Genomic DNA, 25,421 nt, shown 5'->3' with positions numbered 1-25,421 from the left:
TTTTGAAACAGAGAACTCATTTACCTTATAAAATAAAACCATTCACTTTATTTTTAAGATAATGTTTTATTATAAAAGGTAAGCATTAAAAAAGATAGAGATCTTATTATTGTTCTCTGCTGAATAAAAGTGAAGATAATAATTTTTAACATATCAAAATATTTACAGGATTTGTTTAAAAAACAAAACAATATTTTTCACTCTTTGGGCGTTTTCTTTAGTTTGGTCTTAAGTTCAGACATAAGTGGAATTCCAAATCTGTGAAGACATAAAAAATGAAAATTAGAAAAAGCTGACATGTCCTGATTTAGTTGAGAATAACATGTATTAATAACATTATTTTATTATTATTTACCCTGGATGTCCTGGTGGCTTCCACTTTGGTTTCACACCCTCACTTTTCTCTTCTGTTTGCGTTTCAGGTTCCTGCAGATTTCACTCTGTTAATATAATGTCTCACAACAACAACAACAACAGCAACAACAACAATAATAATAATATTAACAACAACAACAATAATAACAACAACAACAACAATAAAAAGCAGGTGTTTATTAGTCGCACCTGTATCTGAGTATCCTGGCTATTCTCAACTTCCACAGATGTTTGAGTCTTCTTTAAAACAGGAAGACCTGCTCCAAACCCTAAACACAAACAAAAGAGTTATACAAGAACAAGAAAAGAAAACAAGCTTTGGACACATCAAAAAGTCACCTACCAGGTAGTTTGATCCCAATCCCCAATCCACCTAAAGGCACAGCGGGAGGATCTTTGACCAGCACATGAGTGGAGGGAGCTGGCTCAGCTGAAGGCTTGTGTATCAGGGAGCGGGGGTTTTTAGGGGGCCTCGCTTTGGGGTTTTTGACAGCAATGCGTGACTTCTGCACTGTGATGTCCAGCACCGGCGCGTCTAGCTGTAACAACACAAACAGCTGATCCCAAACCTTACCTGTAATTGGTGGTTATTGTTGGATTTAATGAGTGATTTGATGAAATACCTGACTCTGATCCTCTGATGCTGTCTGCCTTGCTGCCACATGACCTCTGCTCAGTGCGGGTAAGGACCATCTGTGGTCTGGTGCATCCTCTGAACGCTGCTTGTCCTCAGATCCAGAACAAAGCTCTGTCCAAAATGCTGTCTCCTCTAACAAAGTCAGCCTGGGTTCAGTAACTCGGAGTTCGACTGATATTCCAAACATCTTTTCTTCATTTTGATCAATGCCTTCAACCAGTGACATTTCATCTCCTTCTTCAGTGTCCCTCCCCCCTGCCTTCGTCTCAGCCTCCGTCCCAGATGAGTTTTCCTCTCCTGCTGTCTCAGGTTTCTCAGTGAGCTGATTTTCCTCCTGTGAATCCATTTGTTCGGTCCCTCTGGCTGACTCCTTCCCTCTCAGAAAAGACTCTACAGATTCCCCTGTTTCCTCTTTCATGACAGCTCGAGATTCAGAATTATCTTCTGAAAGTTCAGAGGAACTGGCTGATTCTGACACAGTAGCCAGGGTGTCACGCACATCTTCAAGTGATCCAGTATCTTCAGGTTTCGGGGTCTGAACATCAACAGAAGACTGGTCCAAAAATCCAAAGTCTAAATTTGACAAAGACGTTTCTGTGGAACTGACTGATGAAGGCATCTGCTCGGACTCCTCTGGTAACATTTCACACAACTCTTCCTCCATCTGGTCTTTCATTGTGTCAGTTTGAGGCTCTTCCTCTTGGCTGGAATCGTTGGACATTGCCGCCTCTATCCACAAGTCTAGGATTTCCTCATCGATGACATCTTCTTGTCCTCTGATTGAGCTGCTCGTGTCTTGGTCGTGCTGCTCCTCTGGTTGGGATGGATGTTCTGTGTCCTCCACTGGCATTGCAGGAAGATCTTTGGATTCTGTTGCCCCTGACTCAACAGCATCAGTGTCCGTTATTGTCTCGATCTTATCTTCCTGGTCTGTTTCGACAGAAGGTTGAGTTATTGTCGCCTGTGCCTCAGGATTTGGAGATGACTCCGACTGTTCAGTCAGGGGTGTTTCTTTGTCTTCCTGACTGATTATAAGCTCCTCTCCTGTAACACAGATTTCTTCCTCCGCTTCATCAGTGTAATCTCTTTCCTCAGTGTCAGCCCCAACGGATTGAGTTTCTACAGCGCTGTCATCAGATAACTTAGATTCAATTAGTTGCAAAACCCCAGAATCAGGGATTTCCTTTGCTAAACTAAAGCTCTCATCACCGCTGGGTTCGATGGATTTCATGGATTCTTGACAGAAGTGTGTCTCTGTCATTTCTACATTCACCTCGAGGGAATTTGATGTTTCATCTTGGTTATTTCCAAGTTCTGCAGCTTCTTGCAGATCTTTGTTTGTCTCATCTACTGAGTTGCTGCAGGTCTCGTCCTTGTCTGAAGGTTTGATCTCCGTCTTCATTGAGGTGTCCAGACACTCAACCTCTTCCTCCTTGCACTCCAGGTTTCCCACTCCGACGGGGGGTTCCTCTGTTTCTTGTGCAAAGTGCAGATTTCCAGTGAGCTCCTCCACAGCTAAATCTTGTTCCTCCTCCAGTAAATAGTCTGCTCCCATGCCACTGTTTTTAAGGCTCGCCTGTTCCTCCTTCTCCACCTCTTCTGGTAATTGACTGTTGCGGATTTCCCCATAATTTCCTCTCTCCAAGAAGCTTTGTGTTTTGTTTTCATCTGACCCGAGCTCATTGTTGTGCTCAGGAACCCCCTCTTGTGTTTCCTCGCATGCTTTGGGAATCGTTTCGTTCAGCGCAGGATCCTGGCCTTCGATTGCAACCTGGGGAATATTTTTGGACTCTCTGCTTGCTTCCTGTTCAGTCTTCAGTCCTTCGGGTTTTACTGTAACCAAGGAGGTGGCACAGTCATTTTCCCAGCGGCTCTCTTTGTTGTGGACTTTCCCGGAGAGCCTCTCCACGTCCATCTCACCTTCATCAACAATGATTTGATCTAGATTCGTTCCTGCTGCACTCACATCTGAGAGAGAGGTGCTGCGTGTAACAGTGACCACCACTTTCTCTCCTTTATCTACGAACTTCTCTGCGTTTTCTTGTGTTGTCTGCACGGCGTCCTCGCTGCAGTGAGTTGATAGAGTTGCCTCGTCATAGCCATCTGTGGTCATTCTGCTGCTGTTTTCCTGTTTTTCCTCTTCTCCTTTCGCCTGATTGTTTGCAACCTCATTGATGTCTTCTTCCTCCATCTGAGCTGTCTCATCCTCTGTCTGATCATCTTCACCCCCAACCTCTTGTCTAATAACAATGACATCATCACCATCACAGATTGAAGGCTGAAATCCAGCTTCAGAGCTCACCTGAAACATGCAAGTGTTCAACTCTTCTGCACTATTCTCCTCTTCTCCTTCCTCCCCTGTGATCACGCGGACCTCCTCTGCTGTTCTGGTGCAAACTCCTTCACTTTTCTCTTCATCCAGAACATCTCCATTATCTCCTGTAACCTGGTTATCTTCACTGGTCACTTTGACTCGTTCACTAGTGTAGGATTCTTCATTCTCAGTTTCTTCTCGTTTGAGTTGATTTGTTGTTTCCTTTTCAATAGCCAGCAGCTGTGCTCGGTCATTTCCTGTTTGGTCGACGTGTTCCTGTCTGGTGGCTTTACCGCCATCAGAGCCTTTGCTCTCATGGCCTCTTCTTTTCTGTGTGTCTCCTTCCTCAGACTTAGAGTCGCTTGTGCCAACTGTCCAGGCAACAACTGATGCAGATGAGCTGAGCAGAGAGATGGAGGGAAGAAGTTGCACCTCACTGATTCCTCCTCCATGGGAATCTTCTGTGTTGTCCTGTGTGTGTTCGGAGTCTGGAGGCTCACCGTCAGCCGGGTCACTGCTGCTGGGACCAGCTTCCTGCGTTCTGATGAATCTGTTCACAGCTTCGGTGAAATAACACTGTGGAAGAAAAAGAAAACAGATTATACAAACTCTGACGATGAAAACACGTTGTGTTTTTAATTTATTTTATTTTTTTGTTATTATAGCACAAAAGGTTATTTAACACACACACACACACACACACACACACACACACACACACACACACACACACACACACACACACACACACACACACACACACACACACACACACACACACACACACACACACACACACACACACACACACATATAAAGTTATCCTAAATCATTAATGTTTTAGCAAAAAAACATTTTTCTTCTGTGTTAATTTAAAAAACAGTAATTTATCCACATTCTGGTTTTGCCCAGGTTTGGGCTTTAGGGTCACCATCCCTTAATTTCAAGTCATCAGTCCATTAAACTATGTCAACAGGACTGTTATATAAAAGCTTTCCATATTAACTTGTCATTGTCATGATCTGAGGTGAGTGGCCACCACCTGATATCATGGATTGGAGCAGTTGTCAATTCACTGCTTGCAGGTGGCTCAGAATGCGGCAGCTCGCTTGCTGACAGGTAGGGGGCGCAGGGATCACGTAACACCAGTCTTACAAGCTCTTCTCTGGCTCCCGATCACTTACAGGATTCAACTTAAAATGCTACTGATCTGTTTTAAGGCACAACACAATTTGGCCCCTCCTGATCTGTCGAAATTTTTAAAGACTCATGTCCCCAAACGAAACCTCCGACCATCCTCTCTGTGGGGTCCTGACATGTATGCTGCCGGGAAGAAGGCAGGAACATGCAGCAGTGCCGGGTTCGGGGGCCTCAGGTAGACCTTGGCTCCTCTGCCGTTCCATCACAGGGGAGGGGGAGGTCCAGGAGGGGGAGGACCCAACCTTACCTGGATGTCCCATGTCTTATATAATCTGGAAGTTGTGCAAATGCAGGGATGGGCATAGATATTCTGCTGGGGTGGGGCTGGGTTGGTGCCCTCGGACTCCGTGGGGCTCTGTAATGCTGCTGCTTTGGGCCCTGGCAGGATGGGCTGGGGTCTCCATGCCCTGGGTGGCAGTTTGACAACAGAGGTGCCTATTGGGGCCAGTAGGGGAGCTGGCTCCCTGGAGGGCTAAGCCCAACCAGCCATTCCTCCCCATCCCCGCATATTTCTCTCCTCCTGCTCCCTCGCATCATCACACAAACATGCACATAGGACCTTGGGGGGTGGGCAAGTCAGGGAGTGCGGGTATGGACCCCATTTCCGCATTCCTGTGGCAACCTACCCACCCAATTTTATTTGCACCTTATACACTTCCACTGACGACATTCCACACAAACACACACTTAGGGCCTTGGGAGTGAGCACATTCAATGGCACTTGGCAGGGGGATATCGCAGCCTCCTCCCGGGTGCCGGTGCCCACTTCCTATTTTAAACTGCACTTAGACACCGAGGGCTGAGGGTGTAAGTGGGGTGGTGCGGTGGCATCAGCTGGCATAGGCCGGATGATGCCCGCGCTGCCCGCTCACCACCGCCATGGAATACACCTTATGATCACACAACACTATATTGGAGCAGGCCGAGGGAGACTAGGGGTCTTAGCGCACCTCTGTTGTTGCTTGGCTTCCTGGGGCTGGAGGCTAGGAGGGAGATCTGGCTGTCTATTAAGCAAATAGTGTATTGTTTTTTTTTTGTTATTTAACCCTCCCACTGTCCTATTGGGTGACCCCACCAGGAAAGTTGACCATTGAGCAGGGTTGATGGTTTATCCTTTGAGGTCCATGGCAGGGATGAGGAGTGAGCACCACCTCAGGCTGCTTCACTCGATTTTAACAAAAAGATGCCGTGGCTTCTTAGGGTACAAGACATAACTTCTGGGTCGCTCCTGTTTACTGGCTTCAGATCTATAAACAACTCTGGAGCTTTTTGCCTGCTGATGTTAAATTACAAATTCTAGTGCTGCAGCATTAGCTCGCCACAACCTTCAGCTTCACGGACTAACAGATTGTAAACAGCAACTACGTCCCTCTTGAATTTCTTTTAAGTAGAAGAACCAACAACCCCCCATCCGGCTGAGACTGAAATATGTTTCAACATAACCTTCCATCCATCATGACTGAGACAATAGACTGTTCTGGGATCATTTCACTGTAAAATTCATGTATATTGCTCTTTTAAATAATACCTGCATTTAAACAGTGAGTTTTTTTCCACTGACTTTTTCAGACTACTTTTGAAACACCTAAGAGACATCAAACAATCTGGAATAAAAATGAAGTTAAACTGTTGCAAACAGGAAATGAATAAATAAAAAGTTCATCTGAGGATTCTAATTGTTGGATGGTTGTGTAGGAACAAGTAGAGAATCTTTGGTTTTACTGATTCAGAAACAGTGTCACCTAGACCACTAAATGTTGGTCAGAATGAAAAGAAAAACCCTCCAGCAGCAGTTTAGGAGGGGCCAAATTAAGAGTGTGGTTTCAGTGTTTCAGAACGCACAACTAGACACGTAAACACACAACTGGGCTCTCATAGAGGTGTGACACGGATTCACACCAGCTCATGAACATGCACGGTTATCTCTGCAGAGACAGAATTACACGTAGATGCATCAGTTTATATGTGCTGACTAAAATGACAGCCTTTAGCAGAGGGAAAGTCTGCAGCCAGGTTTGCTTCTTCAAATGTCCACTTAAAAACTTAAGAAATTGGAAAAGCGTAATTTTGTTTGTGTTTGGATAAAGATCCTAACCCTGAGATTTCTGTTGACTGTGTCCTGAACTGCTGGTTGATGCTAGGAACTCTGAACAGAGATCAATTTTAGGCAGAGTTGAAAGTATCTGATGGGAAACTATTTGTTTTTTTCAGTACAGACCTCAGGTTTGACATGGAACAAACATGTGATTGGAAACTTCCACTGAGCTCCCATCAACTTTACAGGAATCACTGAGGCTTTGGACAGAAAAGAGACAGATCTGGGGAGTGGTGAGCTGCAATGCACCCATATCTCACAGCATAATCCAGGTGGCACCAGATAGAACCCCTTACTAACTTATAGACCGAACCCAAATCAGTTTCCCAACTGGGATACACTAGTCGCCAAGTTGAAACCAGCAACCACTCTCAAATGGGCTCCACGTGTAAATGTTGGCTTATTATTTATAGTACAGTAAGAGCAGACCATTAGCAGAATATGTTACAGAACTATTAGCACCCATCAGCCCAGTGGTTCTGCACCGAACCCACATGGTGGAAATGACAGAATAGGAAAATAAATGGTGAATGACTTGTATTTGTATAGCGCCTTCTTAGGGTTCTACAACCCCCCAAGGCCCTTCACAACACAATCAGTCACCCACCCATCCACACACACATTCACACACTGGTGGGGATGAGCTATGATGTAGCCACAGCTGCCCTGGGGCACACTGACAGAGATGAGGTCTGCCGAACACTTGCGCCACCGGTCCCTCCGACCACCAGCAGGAAAGGTGGGTTAAGTGTCTTAATACCCAAGGACACAACGACAGCATTCTCTGGTTGGAGCCGGGATCGAACCTGCAACCTTCCAATTACTTGACAGCCCGCTCTACCTCCTGAGCTACAGCTGTCCCAAGGTGAGGATTTTGAGATGAACATCACAGTTTCCTAATATAATCCTGACCTGATCCATTAACCAGGAGCTCCAAAAGGCAGGAAATAAACAGTCTCGTCCTCCACTCATGGCTCATGTGTAAACAACTGAACAGCACTGGGTCGCTATTTCCTTTATTGTTGATATTCCTTCAATAATTAACCTATTTTGCAAAATTCTACATTTTCATTTGAAATTAAATACATTTGAATTAAATGGTGTTTTTTTTTTGCAGAATGAGACACACTTTCTGTCAGAAAACGATCATTTCTATAGCGCCTCTCACAGGCGCTTCAAAAGAACAAAAATTAAAAATAGAAAGATTTTAAAAAATGATTAAAAATATCATCAAGATGGGAAAAGTGATTAAAAATGTGAGTGAAGGGAAAAAGAAAATGAAAAGAAAGATGGACATCAGTGGTTCCCAGGAAAGGTGGAATTGGTAGAAAGAACAGAATAAGGAGAGGGTGGTGATGAAGGTCACACCAAAGCCAGCCTGAATAGGAGCTGAGTCCACTGATCTCAGGCTCAGGGGGAGAGAGTTCCAGAGTCTGGGGGCCACAGCAGCAAATGATCTGTCACCTTTGGTCTTTAGCCTGGTGCGTTGCACAACCAGTAGCCTTTGATCACTGGACCTCAGGGACCTGCTGTGGGTGTAGGGACTAAGAAGATCACCGATGTAAAATGGTGCTTGTCCATGTAAGGCCCTATAGACCAGAACCAGGATCTTGAAATGAACCCTGAAGTTGACTGGCAGCCAGTGAAGCTGGAGGAGAAGCGGGGTGATGTGGGTGTGTTTGGAGGACTTGGTCAGAACAGCTATGTACTGAGCAAAGAGAGGTCCAGTCTGTGTGTATGTATATGCATGCGTATGTATGTGAGTGTGTGTGTGTGCGTGTGTGTGTGTGTGCAGGAAGTTAAGGGGTCTGAGGAGAGAACATTCATGCAATGTGTGCATGTGTACTTGTGTGTGTGTGTGTGTATGCATGCGTATGTATGTGTGTTCTTGCGTGTGCGTGTGTGTGTGTGTGTGTGTTTAACACACTGAGAGCCTCTAGAGAAACGATACCCTTTCGAAGCCAAAGCCTTTGTTTTGTTAGAGATTAAAATGATTCATCAGCTCACCCAGACCGTCCACAGAGTCCTCTCCACCCGGGCGAAAGTGCTTTCCTGATCCATCTTCACTCTCCTTCCTTCTCGTTTATTCTCTCACCGTTTAAATGTGGCCGATCTGATCGGGAGTCTCGCTCATTCTCTCACAGTTGCTGCTTTTCCCCCCTGGACTGAACTCAACAGCTCTACACAGATGAACTGACAGTTAACTTCCTACTTTTGACTTGACATTTTTTTCTGCAGTTGTGATGAGGAAGAGAATGATTAACACAGCTGAGTAACACACGTTGCAACAGTTTGAGTATGTAAACAGATCTTTTTGACAACTAAAGCCACTAAAATGTGTCAGATGAGATGCCGAAGCAACATGTGAAATGCTTTCTGCTCACCAGTGGACATAATGGAACAAAAAGCACCCACAGACCTCTGAAGACTTGCTTTGTGACTGGTTAAAGGATAATTTGCTTCATCTGTTTATGACACAGAGCTTATCAGTTTGCAAACATTTGGAGAAGTTAGAGGAGAAGTCAACGGCTCTCCAGTAACAAAATTGGAAGTAATTTATAAGTTCTGAGACATTTTGCCTCCATAAATGACAGCAGTTCAGACAGTTTCCCAAAAGTCACTTCTCCTTTTGTTGGTGCAACTTCACAGAGAAGAATGTTTCTCACATGTCTGTAGCTGTTGGAGAAAATGAATCATTTTTATGGTTTAGAAAAACAAGTGTGGATTTAAAAAGATGAGATGTATTTTTAAGGTCTATGTCATTTCAGCTCCACCAGCCACCATTAAACCTCAGAGTTATGAATTTATTTCTGTTGCATCCGATTTTTACATTTTCAAAATCACTTTAAGCTTTAAGAAAACATTGCTTAAATACTTTTTAATAACAAAATAAATTCCCATTTAAGTACAAAACTACAGGGATAAAGGTCCCTGTGACATTCAGAGTTATTAGAATAACAAAAAAGCTTCAATTATTTATAGTTTCAGTACATGCTCTGCATGTGAAAGCATCACAGGAGTTAACGCACCTCTGCAGCACATCTGTACAATAAAAAAAAGTTCCTGTGGTCAAAGTGGCAAAGGAAAAACAGAAGTACAAACTGAAACCAGAACTAACTCAACATTCACAGAACTAATGAAGGCCACACTCCCTTTTAATATGAAACAATTTAACCAGAAAAAAACTCCTATCTCCATGAGAATGTGTCTTTAATGTGCAACAGTAATCCACTGGACTGGATCAATAATGCAAACATTTACAGGAAAATGTGTTAAAATTAGGACTAAATTATTAAATAGACATAAAGTAGTTTCTTCAAAGATTACATCAGATCCAGTTCAATGTTGTAGTTTTTATTTATTATAGAGATAAATATATAGAGACACGGCGAATAAGGAAGAGGTCTTGTTGAATCATTTTTAAGCAGAAGATGAAATTTCCTCATTAGGCTCTGAAAGAGAGGACAGAAAGATGAACAAACCTCCTGTTGGGTCAAACACTCATCTTGAGCAACAAGCAGACTGATACCGAATCTTTATCCAAAAAAAAAAAAACCTATCCACTTTCTACATTTAAGGTGTTTCTCTGCCGCTACAGAACTCATGTGTGTTAAAATGGTCAAACATTGTTGTTCACTGTATCTGCTTTCTTCCTATCTTTACAATGTAGCTTCAGTGTATGAAGAAAATCAGCTGTTGGCAGAAATGTCTTTGAACAATTACAGACCACTTGAAACGTGACGTCACATGCCCACCCCCCATGCCCACCCCCCAGCCTCCAGACTAACTGGAGGGCAAACAGCCAGCACCTCCCCGTTGACCATCATTGTGTTTATCTGTTGGTAATAAACGGAGCTAAATAGCGGCAAAATAAAATCTTTCAGCAAAGTTAACACACATAGAGCTGTAGGCTGCACAAGTGAACAAAAAACGTGACAATAAACGTAAAATTTGACTGGATACCAGCTGATAAAATACGCTAAAGGCAGTGGATAACCCCTTATCATTGAAGTAGTTTAAAATGTCAACCTTTTGCTGTTTTTGTTGTATAATAAAAGCATTCTTCTGTTGTCTGTTCATGCAGAAAAATAAATAAAAATGAAGTGATCAAATATGGACGCTGGTCTTGTTCTGGTAAACAAAATCCCAAAAATAAAACACAGAAACAAGTGAAATAAAGATGGATTTTGAATAGATAATTATAAGACACTTCAGAATTTTGGAACATTTTATCACTGTAGAATAATGCAGAATATATCACAGCTGTTAAACAATTTAATATAAAAATAACAGATTACTGTAGAATATTTTAGATAGCATTTCTGATCTAATTTAGATTATTAGGATATTTTATAAAGTTGTAACGTCCAAAAGGGTCAATTTTCTCCTATATATTGATCAACATAGTGACCTTTCATCTACAGAAATAAATCCACTTTCTGTTTGGCCTTCTAAATCCAGAAGGTTCTGTTCAGGGCGTGTTGACATTTCATGAAGACAAAACATTCAAACAAACATTCTCACCCAAGGTTCTTGCACTCACTGTGTGAACGCCAGACGTCAACATTCTTCACTCTGAATAATTTAAATAATCACATGTGATTAATGAACAAGATGTTTAAATGAAATGTTTGAATAATCTGTGCTTAAATCAATGAATTTAAAATGAATATTTTTCTTACAATGATCCATTTATATCACAAATCAGTATGTGTTTGATTTAACAAGTTAATCATTGTTTACTCTCATACAAATTGCAATAAGATACATATTAAGGTTAAAATATCTTTGTATCTGAAGGAGGGCGTGGCTTTCTGAGGGATGTTGGTAAACACTCAGAAACGTGTCAAATTCTGATTTGCCAGACTTGGCCAGAAATCATGAAAAAGTAGTTTAATAAAACAAGAATTACTTCCCGAGTAATTCAGTTTCCAGTTGACCCTCAATTGGGCCAAACCGGGAAAGAAGCCTCTTTTGAAACAAACTCTTTCGACCTTAAGGCAAAACCTTTCTGCGACGCTGCAAATGATTACAGACACAACAGCTCTTTTCAGAGCTACTTAAACTCAGACATCCACCTTGGACACCTAACCCGCAGACCCCGGGTTGCATCTCATGACCGGGGAAACTGAACTCAGAGGAAGCTACTAATCTCTGAGTTTTGTGGTTTCGACATCCGGTGACCTCACCACTCTGACCGGAACCCTCCAGACCTCCGGGAGCAACTCATACCAGGGCACCATAAGCCTGCATACTGGTGTCTGATGAGGTTTTCATCAATAACTAACTCTCTAGTTTAAAACAAACAACAAATTCTTTTACACCCAGATTTCACAATTTCTCTCAGATACAAAGAACGGTTGCTACAACATCAAGCTTCCATCACAACATCTCACATCCACCACATCACATCTACTTTTTCATATCTTGTCATGTATAAATTGTTAGTTTAGGAAAATAATTAAATTCATTTTATATACTATATACTGACTCTGTCTGAATTAATACGAAGTGTGTTTATGGTCCCTGAATAAGCAAAGAACCCTAGAATCCTCTGATTAAACATTCAAAGATCAATCAGATTAATATTTCATATTTGTATGGAATATCACATCTTATTGGTCATAATGCAAGGAAATATTAGTTTAAAACTCTACAATATCTTAAAAATGATATTTTTTCTCACTGTAACCATGATTATGTAGATTCTGTCTAAAAACAATATATTTTACCTGAAAACGTACATAATTTATTTTACTTGTTCAACACTTATGGTCAAATATGGTAATTTGACTTTTATGCTATAATTAACAACTTGTCAACGTTGTGATGTGAAAGCTTCATAAACCTAGCATTGTTAGTTTTAGAGATCTGACCGTAAACACAAGATACGACCCAGCAGTTTTCGGGTTCTGCAGACACACCAGTATTTGGTGCATCATAGTCCCACTCTAATTGGTGGAATGGTGCCATGGAATGAACTGTGACTATCTTGATCTCTTTTGATTGGCTGGGTGAAATCCCGTAATTCTAAAAGTCTGTGAAAAGAAACACAGACACCATTTATGATGTGAGAGGAAGTGTTTAAATATAGACGTTAGTCCTTACAAGGGTTAACGGTCATGTAAAGAATTCTGGTGAATAAACCACCCACATCGTGGCAGACAACGTCTCGTGACAGAATGAAATATCTGCCCCACATGTCCAGAAACAAACAAGCAATAGCCATCTAATGACTTATATTCTTTTTATATAATTGTGTGCGGCTGCGGGGGCCGAGGAGCCAGGGGAATATCATCGGCTCAGAGGCAGCAGCATCAGAGAGAACTGTGCTGCTGATCATCAGACATAAACATGTGTGAGAATGACAACACCGGTGTGGTGTGTAGTTCTGTTTGACCTGCGGTAACAGTCCTGTTATAGTCATTACACAAAATGTATTGGGTAGTTGGATCGGGCAGCCTCCGTTTGTTTTGTGTTTCTGTTTACTTTCCTCTTCAGAATTATCGGACCATCCCTACATCTCCAAAGACCAGCGGTGTCACGGTGATCCTTCAGCCCGCAAAACGTAGACAAGACCTGGTTACTCCATTGCTTCAGCTGTGAGAAGTCCAGATGGCAGTTTCTGAGGACTGTTGTCCCCACAGTTTGTTAGCTATTTGAAATGGATCTGCAAGCTTAGAGAGAGAGAGAGAGAGAGAGAGAGAGAGAGAGAGAGAGAGAGAGAGAGAGAGAGAGAGAGAGAGAGAGAGAGAGAGAGAGAGAGAGAGAGAGAGAGCTCTGGATAATGACTGGAGATGGGGGTCTTGCGCTCCAGCTTGCGTGGATGTTACCCTGATGTAAACAATAACTTTTATTGGGTCTACAATCATGGTTTTGTGTGCAGACATTCAAAATACATACATTTCTTTGGAGAGTTTTATTTAAAAATCCTGCTGCATGAAGTGGGCTGAACAAAACCATCTGTAGATGGTGGCAAAAGAGGAGGAGGTAAAGTAACGTTTGTGGCTGTTCATGTGGCTCACTCTCTGATTGGCTAGACATCACACTGAACAGGAAGCATGCTTGTTTGTCCCCCAAAATCAGACCAAGAACAGCTGTCAAAACCTGGATTTATTATCAGAGCAGTCCGACGTTCTTCTGAGCAGACCAAAGTGCTCCATAAAATGTATAATTTTGTGATTTTTTTGAGTCATTACGGTAATCATGCACATTCCCAAGATTGACAGAAGGGCCGGGGCCATTTAGAAATCAGCATGATTATCCTGTGAACCGGGTTTTAGATGTCGCTACTTCCCGCATCCTGGGCCTGAGAGTAAAGAATCTCACCTGTCCACATTCGATACGCAGGAAGCTTGAGGGCCGGGTGTGTGATCTCTACACACACTCTCAGTTTCTCTTTCTCATTCTCTCCAGGACCTGTCCTCAGATCGACTCTGTTGATGTGAAGGGCTCCTGGGTTGTCCTCTCTTTCCTTGTCGCTTTCCTCCTCATCTTCGTCCTCTGACTCAGATGATGTGTCCTCATCTCTGCTGATGTTATTCTCTCCATCCACCTTTTCGTCGATGTACTCTATCCCTTCAGCATCAGGGTCTGTGACTGCAGCTTTTGTTTCTGTTGAAGAACACAAATTAAACGTGATTAATTAAAGTGTGTGTGTGTGTGTGTGTGAGTGTGTGTGTGTGTGTCTGTGTACTTATTGCCCGTTTGTTTTTCCGTCTTTCCTGCTGCTTGTTTGTGGGATTTGGTGGCACGGCGGACCTCTCCAGGGCACACACACTTCTCAGCTCCCTCTGCCCATCGTCTCCTATCTCCTCTGTCTCACTGGACACCAACGGAGAGAAAGTAGGTCCCCCAGCTGTCCAGAGGAGTTTGGCTTTAGGGTGACCTCCCTTCAACAAGAGAGAGAACACGCCAACGCCTTCACTGCTCCAACAAACAGAAACCAATGGAGGGATGGAGGGAGCAGCTAAGAGGGGGAAGTTGAAGAAAAAGTCAGGAGTTTATAGAAAAATACAACTTGTTGACTGTAAATATGTCTCTGTACCAGTGTCTCCATTTCTCCATTCTCTCTCTATTGGCTCATGTAAAGACGAGTGCTGGACTCTGCAGATCATGCCTCCTCTTCTGGCTGTTTTCCCCTGGTGGGCTGTGTTTCTCTTCAGCGTGGCCGTGGCCCTGAAGAGTTTGGGATGTGTTTGCACCGGACCCCACAGCTCTCCTTCCATCACCTCCTCTTCCCTGTCATCCGCCTCTCCGTCTCTCAGCTTCAGCCAGGTGACTGAGATGTTGGGGGGGTAGAAATCAGTGATTTCACATCCCAGAGTTAGGCTCTGATCTGAGGAGTTGGTGGCGTCGACCACTTCAGATACACGGGGCCGTTTGATGAATCCTGTCCGGGATGGAAAGGATTGTTAGTGTTTGACGTTTCAGCATTGCTGTGTTTCTCTTTCGTCCTTCCACACCTCTGGTCTCACGAGTTACCGGCTGCTTCAGGGCAATGTGGTGGACGCTGACCCACACCTTTGCAGCTCCCTTTTCCAGTTCGCTCCGGGGAAGTTTGCACTGGCTGAAAGCGGAAAAGAATCCTTCGAAATCGGGTCGAGGTGAGGATGAGGCCTGGGAGGCCACGGGGCTGAGCTCACCACCCTGACAGAACCAGCGGAAGGTGATGACATCTGGGTGGAAATGGGACGCTCGGACCGTCATGCTGATCACTTCTGGAAGCAAGAGATTTGCAGAGATGTAACGTCTTTCTAGAAGGAATGTCTGGGAAGGCTGGGAATGTAGCAGGTGATACCTGGGTCATTTCCCGTCTCTGCCAGCTGTATCTCTGACACCTCAGGAGGAGCTGTGCACAAAAAAAAAAACAAGTCACTTATGTGAAAATCATTCTTAAGGAGTCAAATGTTAAAGTGAAGTGTGTCCTCACACAGAATCGTGAACTTCTCCGAAACCCTTTCCTCCACAAACGTGTCCTTCCCGATGTAGGACACCTGACACTTAAACACAGCTCCTTTGTGGAGGGAAATCTGGGGGATGAAGGTGAGCGCCGAGATCAGCTGTTGGGTTCCCGTCCCAGATGAATGCAGTGGACCCTGAGTGTGCAGCTTGTAGTATCCCATGCCACCCCTAGAGGTCAGGAGAGGACCTTTCTCTGAAGCTGGGGAGGTGAGAGTTAGACCAAAGGGCAGATGGATGGTGGTTAAGGGGTTGTAGAGGCAGTTAAAGTTAGATTTGGAAGCTCCTACATGCAGGGTGATGTAGCAAATTGTTAGCAAAATGCAAGCATAAAAAATAGTGTAAGTTTATTGGAAAAAACATGTTTTTTTTTTAAATATTGTGCTTTTTTTTAAGCGATCAAAGCTCATTAATGATTATGAAGCAGAGTTTTTATAGAAAAACTCAGCTGGTGTCTGACAGATAGTGATTCTGTTTAGGGACTGAATCAGTGAAGTGATACAGAAAGTAACATCTACCTGTGAGCGAGGTGTCAGAGATGGGGGTGTCATTTAGAAACCACAAAGTCTGGACCCGATCCACCCGCCTCCCTTCGATGCTCACCGTCACCCTCCCCTTCTGGCCGACAGTCACCCGTGGGGGGAGGATGACTCCGGATACGATCAGGGACTTTTGCTTCTCTGAGTGATGTGACAGAGGAAATGAAATAACTAGATTAAGAATCAATGCTTACTGGTGATGATAGTAAAACAAAAAAAAAAAAAAAAAAAAAACTCAAACAGGGTGATATCCATTATCTCCTCCTGCAAACAGACAGACCCTTACTACTTTTCATTATTTTTACTCTGATGGACAGATGCTTTTTAAAATTTTGTCTGATAGCTGAGTGAGTGTAAAGAGATAGAAACTCTTTTAGTTTTATTTAGAAATGAGGGTGCAGGCGTGTTACTTTCTGCTTTCATGTGTGGGGCAGCCAGATGGGGGCTCCTGATATGACACTGGGAAGGCACAGAAACCAAAACATTTGATTTACATGCAAGCTTCTGGGGAGCCTTGTGAAAATGCAGTGAGAGCAAGGGGGTGGAGGGGGCTGGAGCATTTTTCAGGTTGCTGGGGGGGGGGGGGGGGGGGGGGGGGTGCTGTCAACCTTTGGGGGAGTCAGGATCCCCTTAGCACTCTTGCAATTTAAACCCTGTGTGTGTCCCTGAAACTGTTTTTATAGGACCATAGCGTTTGCAAAACGGGATTTGCCGCGGCTCCCTGGGGAGGATTTTGGCATTTATAGCAGCAAAGCTGAAGCTAGAATGTACAGCCATCAGGCACCTCTCCAACCAAGACGGGATATAGGGACGTCGCTGGGCGACCCCCCGCATGTGACGTACAGGGTCGCGCATTCAGCGTCAGACGGAAGACCCGTCAGACTGATGGAACTTGTTTTTCAGGACCTTTAGCTCAGATCTTACCTGCTTTTTGTCCCGCTTGACGCCCCGCTCAGCCAGTGTTTTCATCACTCTGTCGAACAGCTGGCTGTCTCCCACCGTCCTCGTAAAAAGGCGACTAATCTGTTCGTCTGCTCGCACGGCCAAAAGCTCCATGGTCTCCGTATCTGTCCAGTTTGCCATGTTGTAGGTGGTTGAAAGATACTAGTGAGAAGCCATGTTTATCTGTGTTTACATCCCTTCCGGCCGGCACTCGGCGCGCAGTGTACGTCACTAACGCGACCACCCTCTTTTGCGGGGGGGCCTCCCACAGTCGCTCCAAAGGGATTAGTGGGGCTGACACGCGTTTAGCCGTCAGAGGCGAGGAGCTCATGCGGCAATATTACTACCAAGAGAGGCGGAACGAATGCTGCAAAATTTGCATAACGTCATGCCGGCATGGCGCGTTTATAGACATACCATTGCGGTAATATTACACCGATTTGCCGGCATGGTGTGTCTTATAAAAGCACCTTGAGAGAGACACACAAGAGTCCAGATCGTGTTGAGGCTTTTGTTGAGACAGAAACACAATAAATTAACTCCTCTAAAAATAAACTTGAAGCAAAAACAGAAAAATGGTTTGAAAGTTTGTCTTTTTTCTCATGTTTGTTTCTCAAATTTGAGGTAAATGTTTTGTATTTTTATATTGAAAAAAAAAAATAAAAATGGAAAAAGAAGGAATGATCACAGCATTATCATAGGAACTCATTTTGTGTGCCACCCCAAATGTCTCACTGGCCTTGTCTGGCCACCCCTACGCAGAATTTCTGGGAGCACCACTGCTTCTACACAGAACTCACTTAACTGCGTCTTTACTGGATCATCTGAAAGCTTTGGTTTGGTGGGGTGGTAGTGCAGGCCAACTTTTCTAATAGTTTAATTCAAAACCCCGAATCCCTTTGTGTCACACAACCGGTCCTTTATCAAGTGAGATGTTGATTTGGTGGATTTAATGTTTTTTTTAAGTTTTATGAAGCCTTTTTTCTGTTTCATGCCTGCAAAAAATGTGTTTAGCTGCAATTTTTAGCTCTCTGGTCCTGTGTGCTTGATAAAAAATGCTTTATTATTAAAGTTAAATTGAAATGTGCACAGCAGGCTCTGACTCACCATCTCTTCTCCTCCAGGAAAAGCCGAAACATAGCAGGAATACCAGGACTATGGATATACACATCATCGCCACGGCTGCTTTTGCTGATTTAGTCAGGGTGGGAGTCTCATCTAACAGGAAACAGCACATTCAACATCTGTTAGAATGATGAAAAAGGGAATCTAGAAGATAAGAAACATAGAGTGACTGTGTGTGTGTGTGTGTGGGGGGGGGGGGGGGGGGGGGGGGCACCTTGAGGATCCACCTTGTCCAGATCTGCAGAAGCACTGATGGGACTCACAACTCCAGGCTGGTTTACAGCACACTCCACCATCCCTCCTTTCTGCCTTTCCTCTGAGCTCAGAGTGAAATAACGCCTGGTCCTGAAGGTCCGATCTGGGTTCTGATGAGTCACTGGAGGGTCAGGGAGTGACGTGCCATTTTGAAACCAAGACACAGACACTTTCTGTGGGTAAAAACTCTCCACGTCACAGTAGAGGGTGAGAGGGATGCTTTTGGAGGATGATGGTACCACAGAGAGTCTGGCCGTAGGAAGGTCTGAGAACAGACAACAGGAAATACTTCTAGCTTCATCTCCAGGTCTAACCTGATTCCTGTGCTTGCGTCACTTACGTGTGATGTTGAGTTGGAAATCCAGCTCTTGATCGATGCCTTCATGTGACACTCTGCAGCCAAAGGTCAGATTCTGGTCCTCTCTAGATGCCCAGACAGTCAGGTTGCTCATGGCGGTGTAGGACCCATCTGGAGTCATCTCACCTTCCACCTGGTAGGGAGGCTGAATGACTAGTCCATCTCTGGTCCAGGTGAAAGAGACGGGAGGAGGGTGGAAGCCACTAGCGTAGCATTCCAGTTGGCTCTCTGTTTCTAACGCCACCCAACGCTGAGGCACAGACAGAGAAGGAGCAGCTGAAGAGAAGAATAACAAGGCTCATCTTTAGCTTCAAGCTAGGAATTAAAATGCTGATCAGCCCATGAGGTGAGAAGTAAAACATACCAACGACAGTAAAAGTCAAATTACTGGTGTGCAGAGTTGTGGCGTTGAGGCTAACGCTGCACTCATACACCCCCTGCAGACTGAGACTGGCTCTGAGGACAGTGAGGGAAAAGTCTCCATGGATGAAATCAGCCATGTTCCAGCTGAAGCCTTCCTTTATTCCTGCAGCTGCTTCTCCAAAAGAGGCGACTCCAGAGCCATCTCTAGTCCAGCTGACTTTGATCAGAGACGCGTCCAGTTTGTCTCCTGGTATGGAGACATTACAGGGGAGGGATGCATTTGCATTCAGGCTGGCCTGAATGTCCTCTGAAGACACTGGAATGACAGATAAAACCAAACAAGGACAGATTTAACTCAACTGTTGTTTATAGGAAACTCTTTTTTTAATGGCAACATTAGCATAAATGTCCTGAAAAAACATTTTTATAGTAATTCACTCAGAGTAAAAAGAGGAATTAGGAAATAATTAAATGTAAAATCTGCAAATGAAAAACTGTCAGTTTACACGAACGTCCAAGGGATTTTCTGTGTAACAGAAATAAATGCAATCATGACTGACCTCTATCCGGGGAATTAATGTTCATGTTCACGACTGATGAGCTAACAGCTAGTCTGTCTGCAGCCACATGAATTGCAGCCTGCTTCAAACAGATCCAGCCTCCTTTCTAAATAAGATTTGTTTAAATTAATTTTATTAATCTTAAGTTTTTAGTGAAATTCCCTTTAAATTGGATTTCTGGTCTTATTTACTGGTAAAACTCTAAAAATGAGAATATGGTGCAAAAGTCCATTTATGTAAGTAATTCTGCTTAGACTGAGAGACCATCTAAAGGCTCAGGAACCCTTTGCAGATGTTCTGGATTCATCAGCTGATCAGAGTGTGACACCTTGAGTCTAGAATATTGAACCTTTTCACAATATTCTAATTTCCTGAGATTTTGAATGTGGGGTTTTCATCAGTTGTAAGCCATAATGATCACAGTTATAACAAGTAAAGGCTGAAATACCTGGTTTTGCATGTGACGAGTCTGTCTCATATATTAGTTTCACCTTTAAAGATGAATTTTGAAATACACTAACTTTTGCACCATATTTGAATTTCTTGAGTTTCACCACAATCATTAAAATCAGCAAAACATGGAACCTCCAGTGCATCCAGGGGTCACGACCCTCAGGGATATTCTGGTCAAAATAATCCTTTAATGTAAAACTGATGATGATGTAGAACAGTGGCTCCCAAACTTATTTATCCGCGCATTCCCTTCTATGTCCCGACCATGTTGACGCACCCCCTAGCCCCACATCAGGGCATGGCTATATATATATATATATATATATATATATATATATATATATATATATATATGTATATATATATATATATATCAGACGTTACGCTAAACCAGGGGTCGGCAACCTGTTCCTATCAAAGAGCCATTATTACCCGTTTCCCACAGTAAAGAAAACACCGCAGCAGCCGCGGCGTTGTGGGCGGGGCCTACCCTCAGTCAGCAGAGCGCTGCTCACAACAGGTGACAGCAGCCGGTACCGGTCGCTCGTGTACGTCAAAGTTATCTTTCATAAGACGATAATCAATAAAACGATTTACATAAAGTGGATCTAGAAGTTGTAGCCCGTCTCTGCCTACAATATTTTGATATTTTTCACCCTCTTGGTGGTTTTACTGAGCAGGTGCCACTTTTTTCATACGTTTCTTTTTAAAACATGTGTAGACTGTTCAGAATACAAATCCAAGCTCTGTCACGTTTGATTGTTGTAATTAAACTTTGTAGGTGGGGAAGGTCAGAAAAGGATCCGATCATTTTGTTTTTCTCTCATTTACAGAGACGGAGATAACGGCGCAGTGCGCCTGGGTCTGGTGTTAATCAAGTTAAATTTGCAACAATTTTCAAAAGAAAACAAAACAGTTAAAAGCAGGGCTTGTGTTGACTGGATAGTTCCCGTATTTGGCCATTTATTTTGAAGGAGAAAGAATAGAAAGAATTACCCCGACGCAAGCAGACAAACTGACACTTTATTCGTTTCGCACATCGCAGATGTAGCTAAATCACTCAAGAAAAGATTTCCTTCTGAACATCTGAGCTGGACACCGCTCAGCGCAGCTCACTGTCAGCGCATACATAAGGTGCACAGCGAGCTGAAGATGTGGAGAGGGGCTTGGAGCGCGTTGCAGAACCAGAGCGTATGCGGGAAGATTCCTTCCACTGAAGCGAGAGTTTTCCAAACCCGGTCTCTCAGAGAAACTTGTCACTTAGAAAATGTTCCCTGATGATGAAACTTTGGCTGAATTGTGCTTGTTCCTGTCTCCAATGTGGCGTCTGAGGAGAGTCCCAGAATCTCACATCGTCTTCAGCTCAGAAAGCGCCTATATGATTACGCACAAGCGTGACGCGTCAACCCGGTCTCACAGTAGACCGGGTTGGACCTGTTCAGGTTTACGCAGACAATCTTTACATTTAGAATGAGCTTACAGATGTAAAATTAATGCAGTAAAAGATAAAGCATTTAATTTAAATACCCATTCATTATTTTACAAGCACAGAGAGCCGCATCAGATGGATGGAAGAGCCGCATGCGGCTCCAGAGCCGCGGGTTGCCGACTCCTGAGCTAGGGCATGTGTGGAGGACACACACACACACACACACACACACACACACACACACACACACACACACACACACACACACACACACACACACACACACACACACACACACACACACACACACACACACAAACAAAATATACTTGTTTTCAATTACATTTATTGGGCCCACTTACATTTTCTTAGGCCCACCCACAAATGAGTTTCTGGCAACGCTAATGGTGACTTTTGACAGACTTCTCTGAGCTCCGCAGCCATTACACTTTTCACCTCGCGCACCCCCTAGCGGCAGCTCGCACACCCCTGGGGGTGCACCACACTTTGGGAATCTCTGATGTAGAACATGGATGTGCAACTCCCTTCCTAGAGGGCCGCCGTCCAGCATGTTTTAGTTGTTACCCTGTTTAAGCTCTACAGAAGCCTATTAATCACCCGCTGTGTCATGTTCTGTGTCCCTTTGTTCCCCAGCCCCTCCAGTTCCCACTCCAGGTTTTCCTCTTGTGTCCCATTATTCTCCTCAGCCCTCACCCCTCTAGTTATTGGTTGTTTATATTTGCCCTCAGTCCCTAAGTTTAGCTATCCGTGTTTTTATAGTTTAGGTTTATCTGCCCTCCTCTGGTTTTGTTCCCCATTTAGATAATTGTATTCACCTGCTTTCCCTCCAGCCCTCACTCCACACACCTGCTGCCTGTTTCCCTAATTGCTCCTCTCTGTGTATACAAGCCTTGTCTTCTCACTCTGTGTTTGTCGGTCTATTGTATTTGTCTGTGCTGTTCTGTGTCCTCCCGTGTTTTTGCCTGAGTCCTTGCTCCTGGTTTTTTGAAACTTCAGTTTTTGTGTGTTCAACTGCTGGATTAAGCCTCCACCTTAAAAGGAATAAAGAATTTATTTTTTTACCTCCGCTCCTGTCTGAGTGATCTGGTGTTCTGCATCTTGGGTTCTAACCTCCTGCCCGTCAGCGTGACACGCTGACTAAAATCAAGTGTGTTTAAGCAGGGAAACAACTAAAACCTTGGTGTAGAAGTTCATAAATAAGGTCTGTGATTCACAGCGAAGATTTAGGAATTTATATTATTTCAAGATGGCAGCAACACACTAGACTAGCCATTAGCATATCATCCCTGCAGGGTGTCAACTCTATTTCTTCAAACTGAGGTGGTTCATGACTCTATCTCATTCTAGGTGTCTATTTAAAACATTTGCAACACACTTCAAAATGACCAAAGAATCAGTTTAACATTAGTTTGTAAACCTTGTGATCCATCTCTGCTTTTATTGAGGCCCCATGTCTAAACATCACATACCTTTATCATTTACAACATATAAAAACATAAAAATCTCTTATTTTCTCATCTAAAAGAGGAATTTAAAGCAAATGCGAGTAAATAACGGGTAAATAACATACTTATTTGGTTTATTAATTAGACATGTCATCACTGTGAGCAGTAAAGAATCAAAATTATTTTAGTTTCATTCATTTTTTTCATCCCAGAAGTAAATCAGTAATCTCATAGAATCAGTCTAAATGCTGTATAAAGCCTGGCAGAGGAGTGAAGGCCACTAATCAGCTTAAATAGTAACCAGAACAACAAATTCTCACACTCAGTTACGACACAGAGCAACAGAGCTCACAAGTATTTATGCTCGGGGTGAGATGAGTCATCAGACGACGGCTTTTGTCAAACAGTTTATTTTAAAACTCGGCTTGATGTACAATTAATCACTATGAGGAAATTATATTGCCCGTCACGATCCAACTAATAATATTTCAAGTAAGCTAACAATACTCAAGATGATAAACAAAAACATTTCTATGTCTGCAACAGACGACCAAAAAGATTGCTTTGGAAATCCCCTGACAACAAATGCTGCTCATCACAGAGAATACAAAAAAAATCTTAATCAGTCCTAGTTTTTGATACTTCTTTTGTAATTTTTAAACTTGTGTTTTTATTCAACCTTTCTGAAGGTCTTTCAGAGTGAAGGAGGGGTTTACTCGTTTGATCATTTTTTAAATTTGTAGCAGTTTCTAGTAGGAATGAGTGCACCATTTCCTGGAACCAAACTTTGTCCACATCACAGTTGAGCTTCAGATGGCAGGGTTTGGAGTCTTATTTCCTGGTAATTTGATAACAACAATGCGATCGCCACTGACTTGCAACGTGGATGTTTTATCTCAACAAATAACACAAGCCTGGAGGAGATCTGCGGTGTGGTGGAGTTGCTAATGCTAACACTAATACTAGCCGAGACGCTCTCTGCTGGGAGTAAAGAATAAGATAGCTAGCTTGTGTTTGCTAGCAGTAACAGTAGTTTATTATGCATTAAGATGGAATTTGTTTGCATTTATACAAAAAACATTAAAACAAAGAATCTCACATGTTGACGTAAAATACTATTTTACAACCAAAGGTGTTTCTGAAAATACTGTTAGCTAAAAAATGTCATATGGTCAACTTGAGGGATGACGCATCTTTCAGATCACATTTCATGTCTTTGCTGAAGTTGTTTTCCTATATTTCACTTTCAGATGATGATCATCTGCTGTTAAAAGAGTTGCTTCTTCTTTTGTCCTCATTTTGTTTTCCTTTCCCATATTTAAGCATAAAGGACACATTATGCTGTCATGGTTAAGCACAAGGCCAGAAAATCAGCCAACGTCTGGAGAAAAACTTTTACAGATTTTTGGGATTAATATAACTTTAAAATTTACAAATAATAATTATAATAAACAGATCTTTTCCTTGAATTAGCTTTTATCTGATGGAAATCTACAAACACAAGTTCAGTGTTTACCGCAGGACCGTGACCTGCCAGTTATCCCTGTTAACCACTCGCATATTTCTAGTTTCAGGCTGGAAAGCCTGAAAGCTGGTGATTAAATGCAAAAATACCAAAGCAGCCTTAGAGAGCAGCCGGTGAGTGCAACAACACAATACTCACCACGCTTTACGAGGGTCAGGAGCACGGCGCAGACGAGGACTTTACACTCCATGGCCTGATTTGTCCTGAGACCAAGTTCTTATCATCGGTCCGTTTGCTGTCTTATATAGAGCTACAAAGTGACAGTGGGCGGGTTGTGAAAAAAGAAATATTGTTTCTGGGCCTCACTGGAGTGAAAGAAAGCCCTTGGAGTGTTCTCCGAAAAGTTCCCCAAAGGAGTGAGAAGGGAAAAATAAAAAATGTAGAAGTGCAGGGACACACAAATAAGAACACTGGCCACTTAAAATTCAAACAGGCCTCTGGCCAAGATTTTGGGGGCTACTTTACATTGGTGCAGTGTCGCCCTGAACAAACGAGAGACTAATCCCCACTGGGCTTATGTGGGCAAACACTCAGGCGAGTCTATTAAACTCCTTTCTGTCAGGGCAAAAGTTACATTTTGAAAAAATCATTAAAAAAATCCAATTATAACAATAAATAATTAGACACAGGAGTGGTTCATCACTAAGTTAAACAAATCAGATGTGTTCATGATCTAAAACATGTAGGAAACGTGCTGGAAGCAAACTCCGGCTCAAGACCCGAACAGACCGGACCGGCACTCTGAACTTGCTAGTAGAATATTCTGGCCGGAAGAGGCAATAGGAGCTGGGTGGCCTTTCATTAAGCCTGTAAAGGGTCACTTT

The 25,421-nt window shown here is 43.2% G+C and overlaps 2 protein-coding genes and 1 long non-coding RNA gene across 7 annotated transcripts; 1 reads left to right on the top strand and 2 right to left on the bottom strand.

The window, feature by feature from the left end:
- Positions 1–57: 57 nt before the first annotated feature.
- si:ch211-136m16.8 (enolase-phosphatase E1) lies at positions 58–9,265 on the bottom strand. Its single transcript, XM_015963273.3, has 6 exons — positions 8,629–9,265; positions 999–3,902; positions 719–914; positions 565–644; positions 356–426; positions 58–258 (listed from the first exon to the last, which is right to left on the bottom strand). The coding sequence occupies exons 1-6, from the start codon at positions 8,680–8,682 to the stop codon at positions 198–200; spliced, it is 3,366 nt and encodes a 1,121-aa protein (XP_015818759.3). The 5' UTR covers positions 8,683–9,265; the 3' UTR covers positions 58–197.
- On the top strand, positions 2,956–4,144 carry LOC139063524 (uncharacterized). Its single transcript, XR_011516892.1, has 2 exons — positions 2,956–3,083; positions 3,677–4,144. It is a non-coding gene; the product is annotated as an uncharacterized lncRNA (long non-coding RNA).
- Positions 9,266–10,405: 1,140 nt separating the features above from the next.
- On the bottom strand, positions 10,406–25,320 carry si:ch211-180a12.2 (uncharacterized). 5 transcript variants are annotated; one of them, XM_070545591.1, is made up of 13 exons: positions 24,736–25,320; positions 19,166–19,480; positions 18,784–19,077; positions 18,403–18,708; positions 18,171–18,281; positions 16,101–16,262; positions 15,554–15,868; positions 15,422–15,472; positions 15,087–15,341; positions 14,669–15,013; positions 14,318–14,590; positions 13,951–14,235; positions 10,406–11,196 (listed from the first exon to the last, which is right to left on the bottom strand). In XM_070545591.1, exons 1-13 carry the CDS (start codon positions 24,785–24,787, stop codon positions 11,192–11,194), a joined length of 2,769 nt encoding a protein of 922 aa, XP_070401692.1. In that variant the 5' UTR covers positions 24,788–25,320; the 3' UTR covers positions 10,406–11,191. The 5 variants fall into 5 exon arrangements, with proteins under 5 accessions (XP_070401692.1, XP_054605686.2, XP_015818760.3 ...); XM_054749711.2 differs by lacking the exon at positions 10,406–11,196 and adding an exon at positions 11,203–13,298; XM_015963274.3 differs by lacking the exon at positions 10,406–11,196 and having other exon boundaries at positions 13,529–14,235.
- Positions 25,321–25,421: the final 101 nt, after the last annotated feature.

Source organism: Nothobranchius furzeri, chromosome 16 (genome assembly GCF_043380555.1).
Source record: "Nothobranchius furzeri strain GRZ-AD chromosome 16, NfurGRZ-RIMD1, whole genome shotgun sequence".
NCBI classification, from domain to species: domain Eukaryota; kingdom Metazoa; phylum Chordata; class Actinopteri; order Cyprinodontiformes; family Nothobranchiidae; genus Nothobranchius; species Nothobranchius furzeri.
Note: the sequence above shows the minus strand (reverse complement) of the source record. Positions and strands in the feature narration are given on the sequence as shown.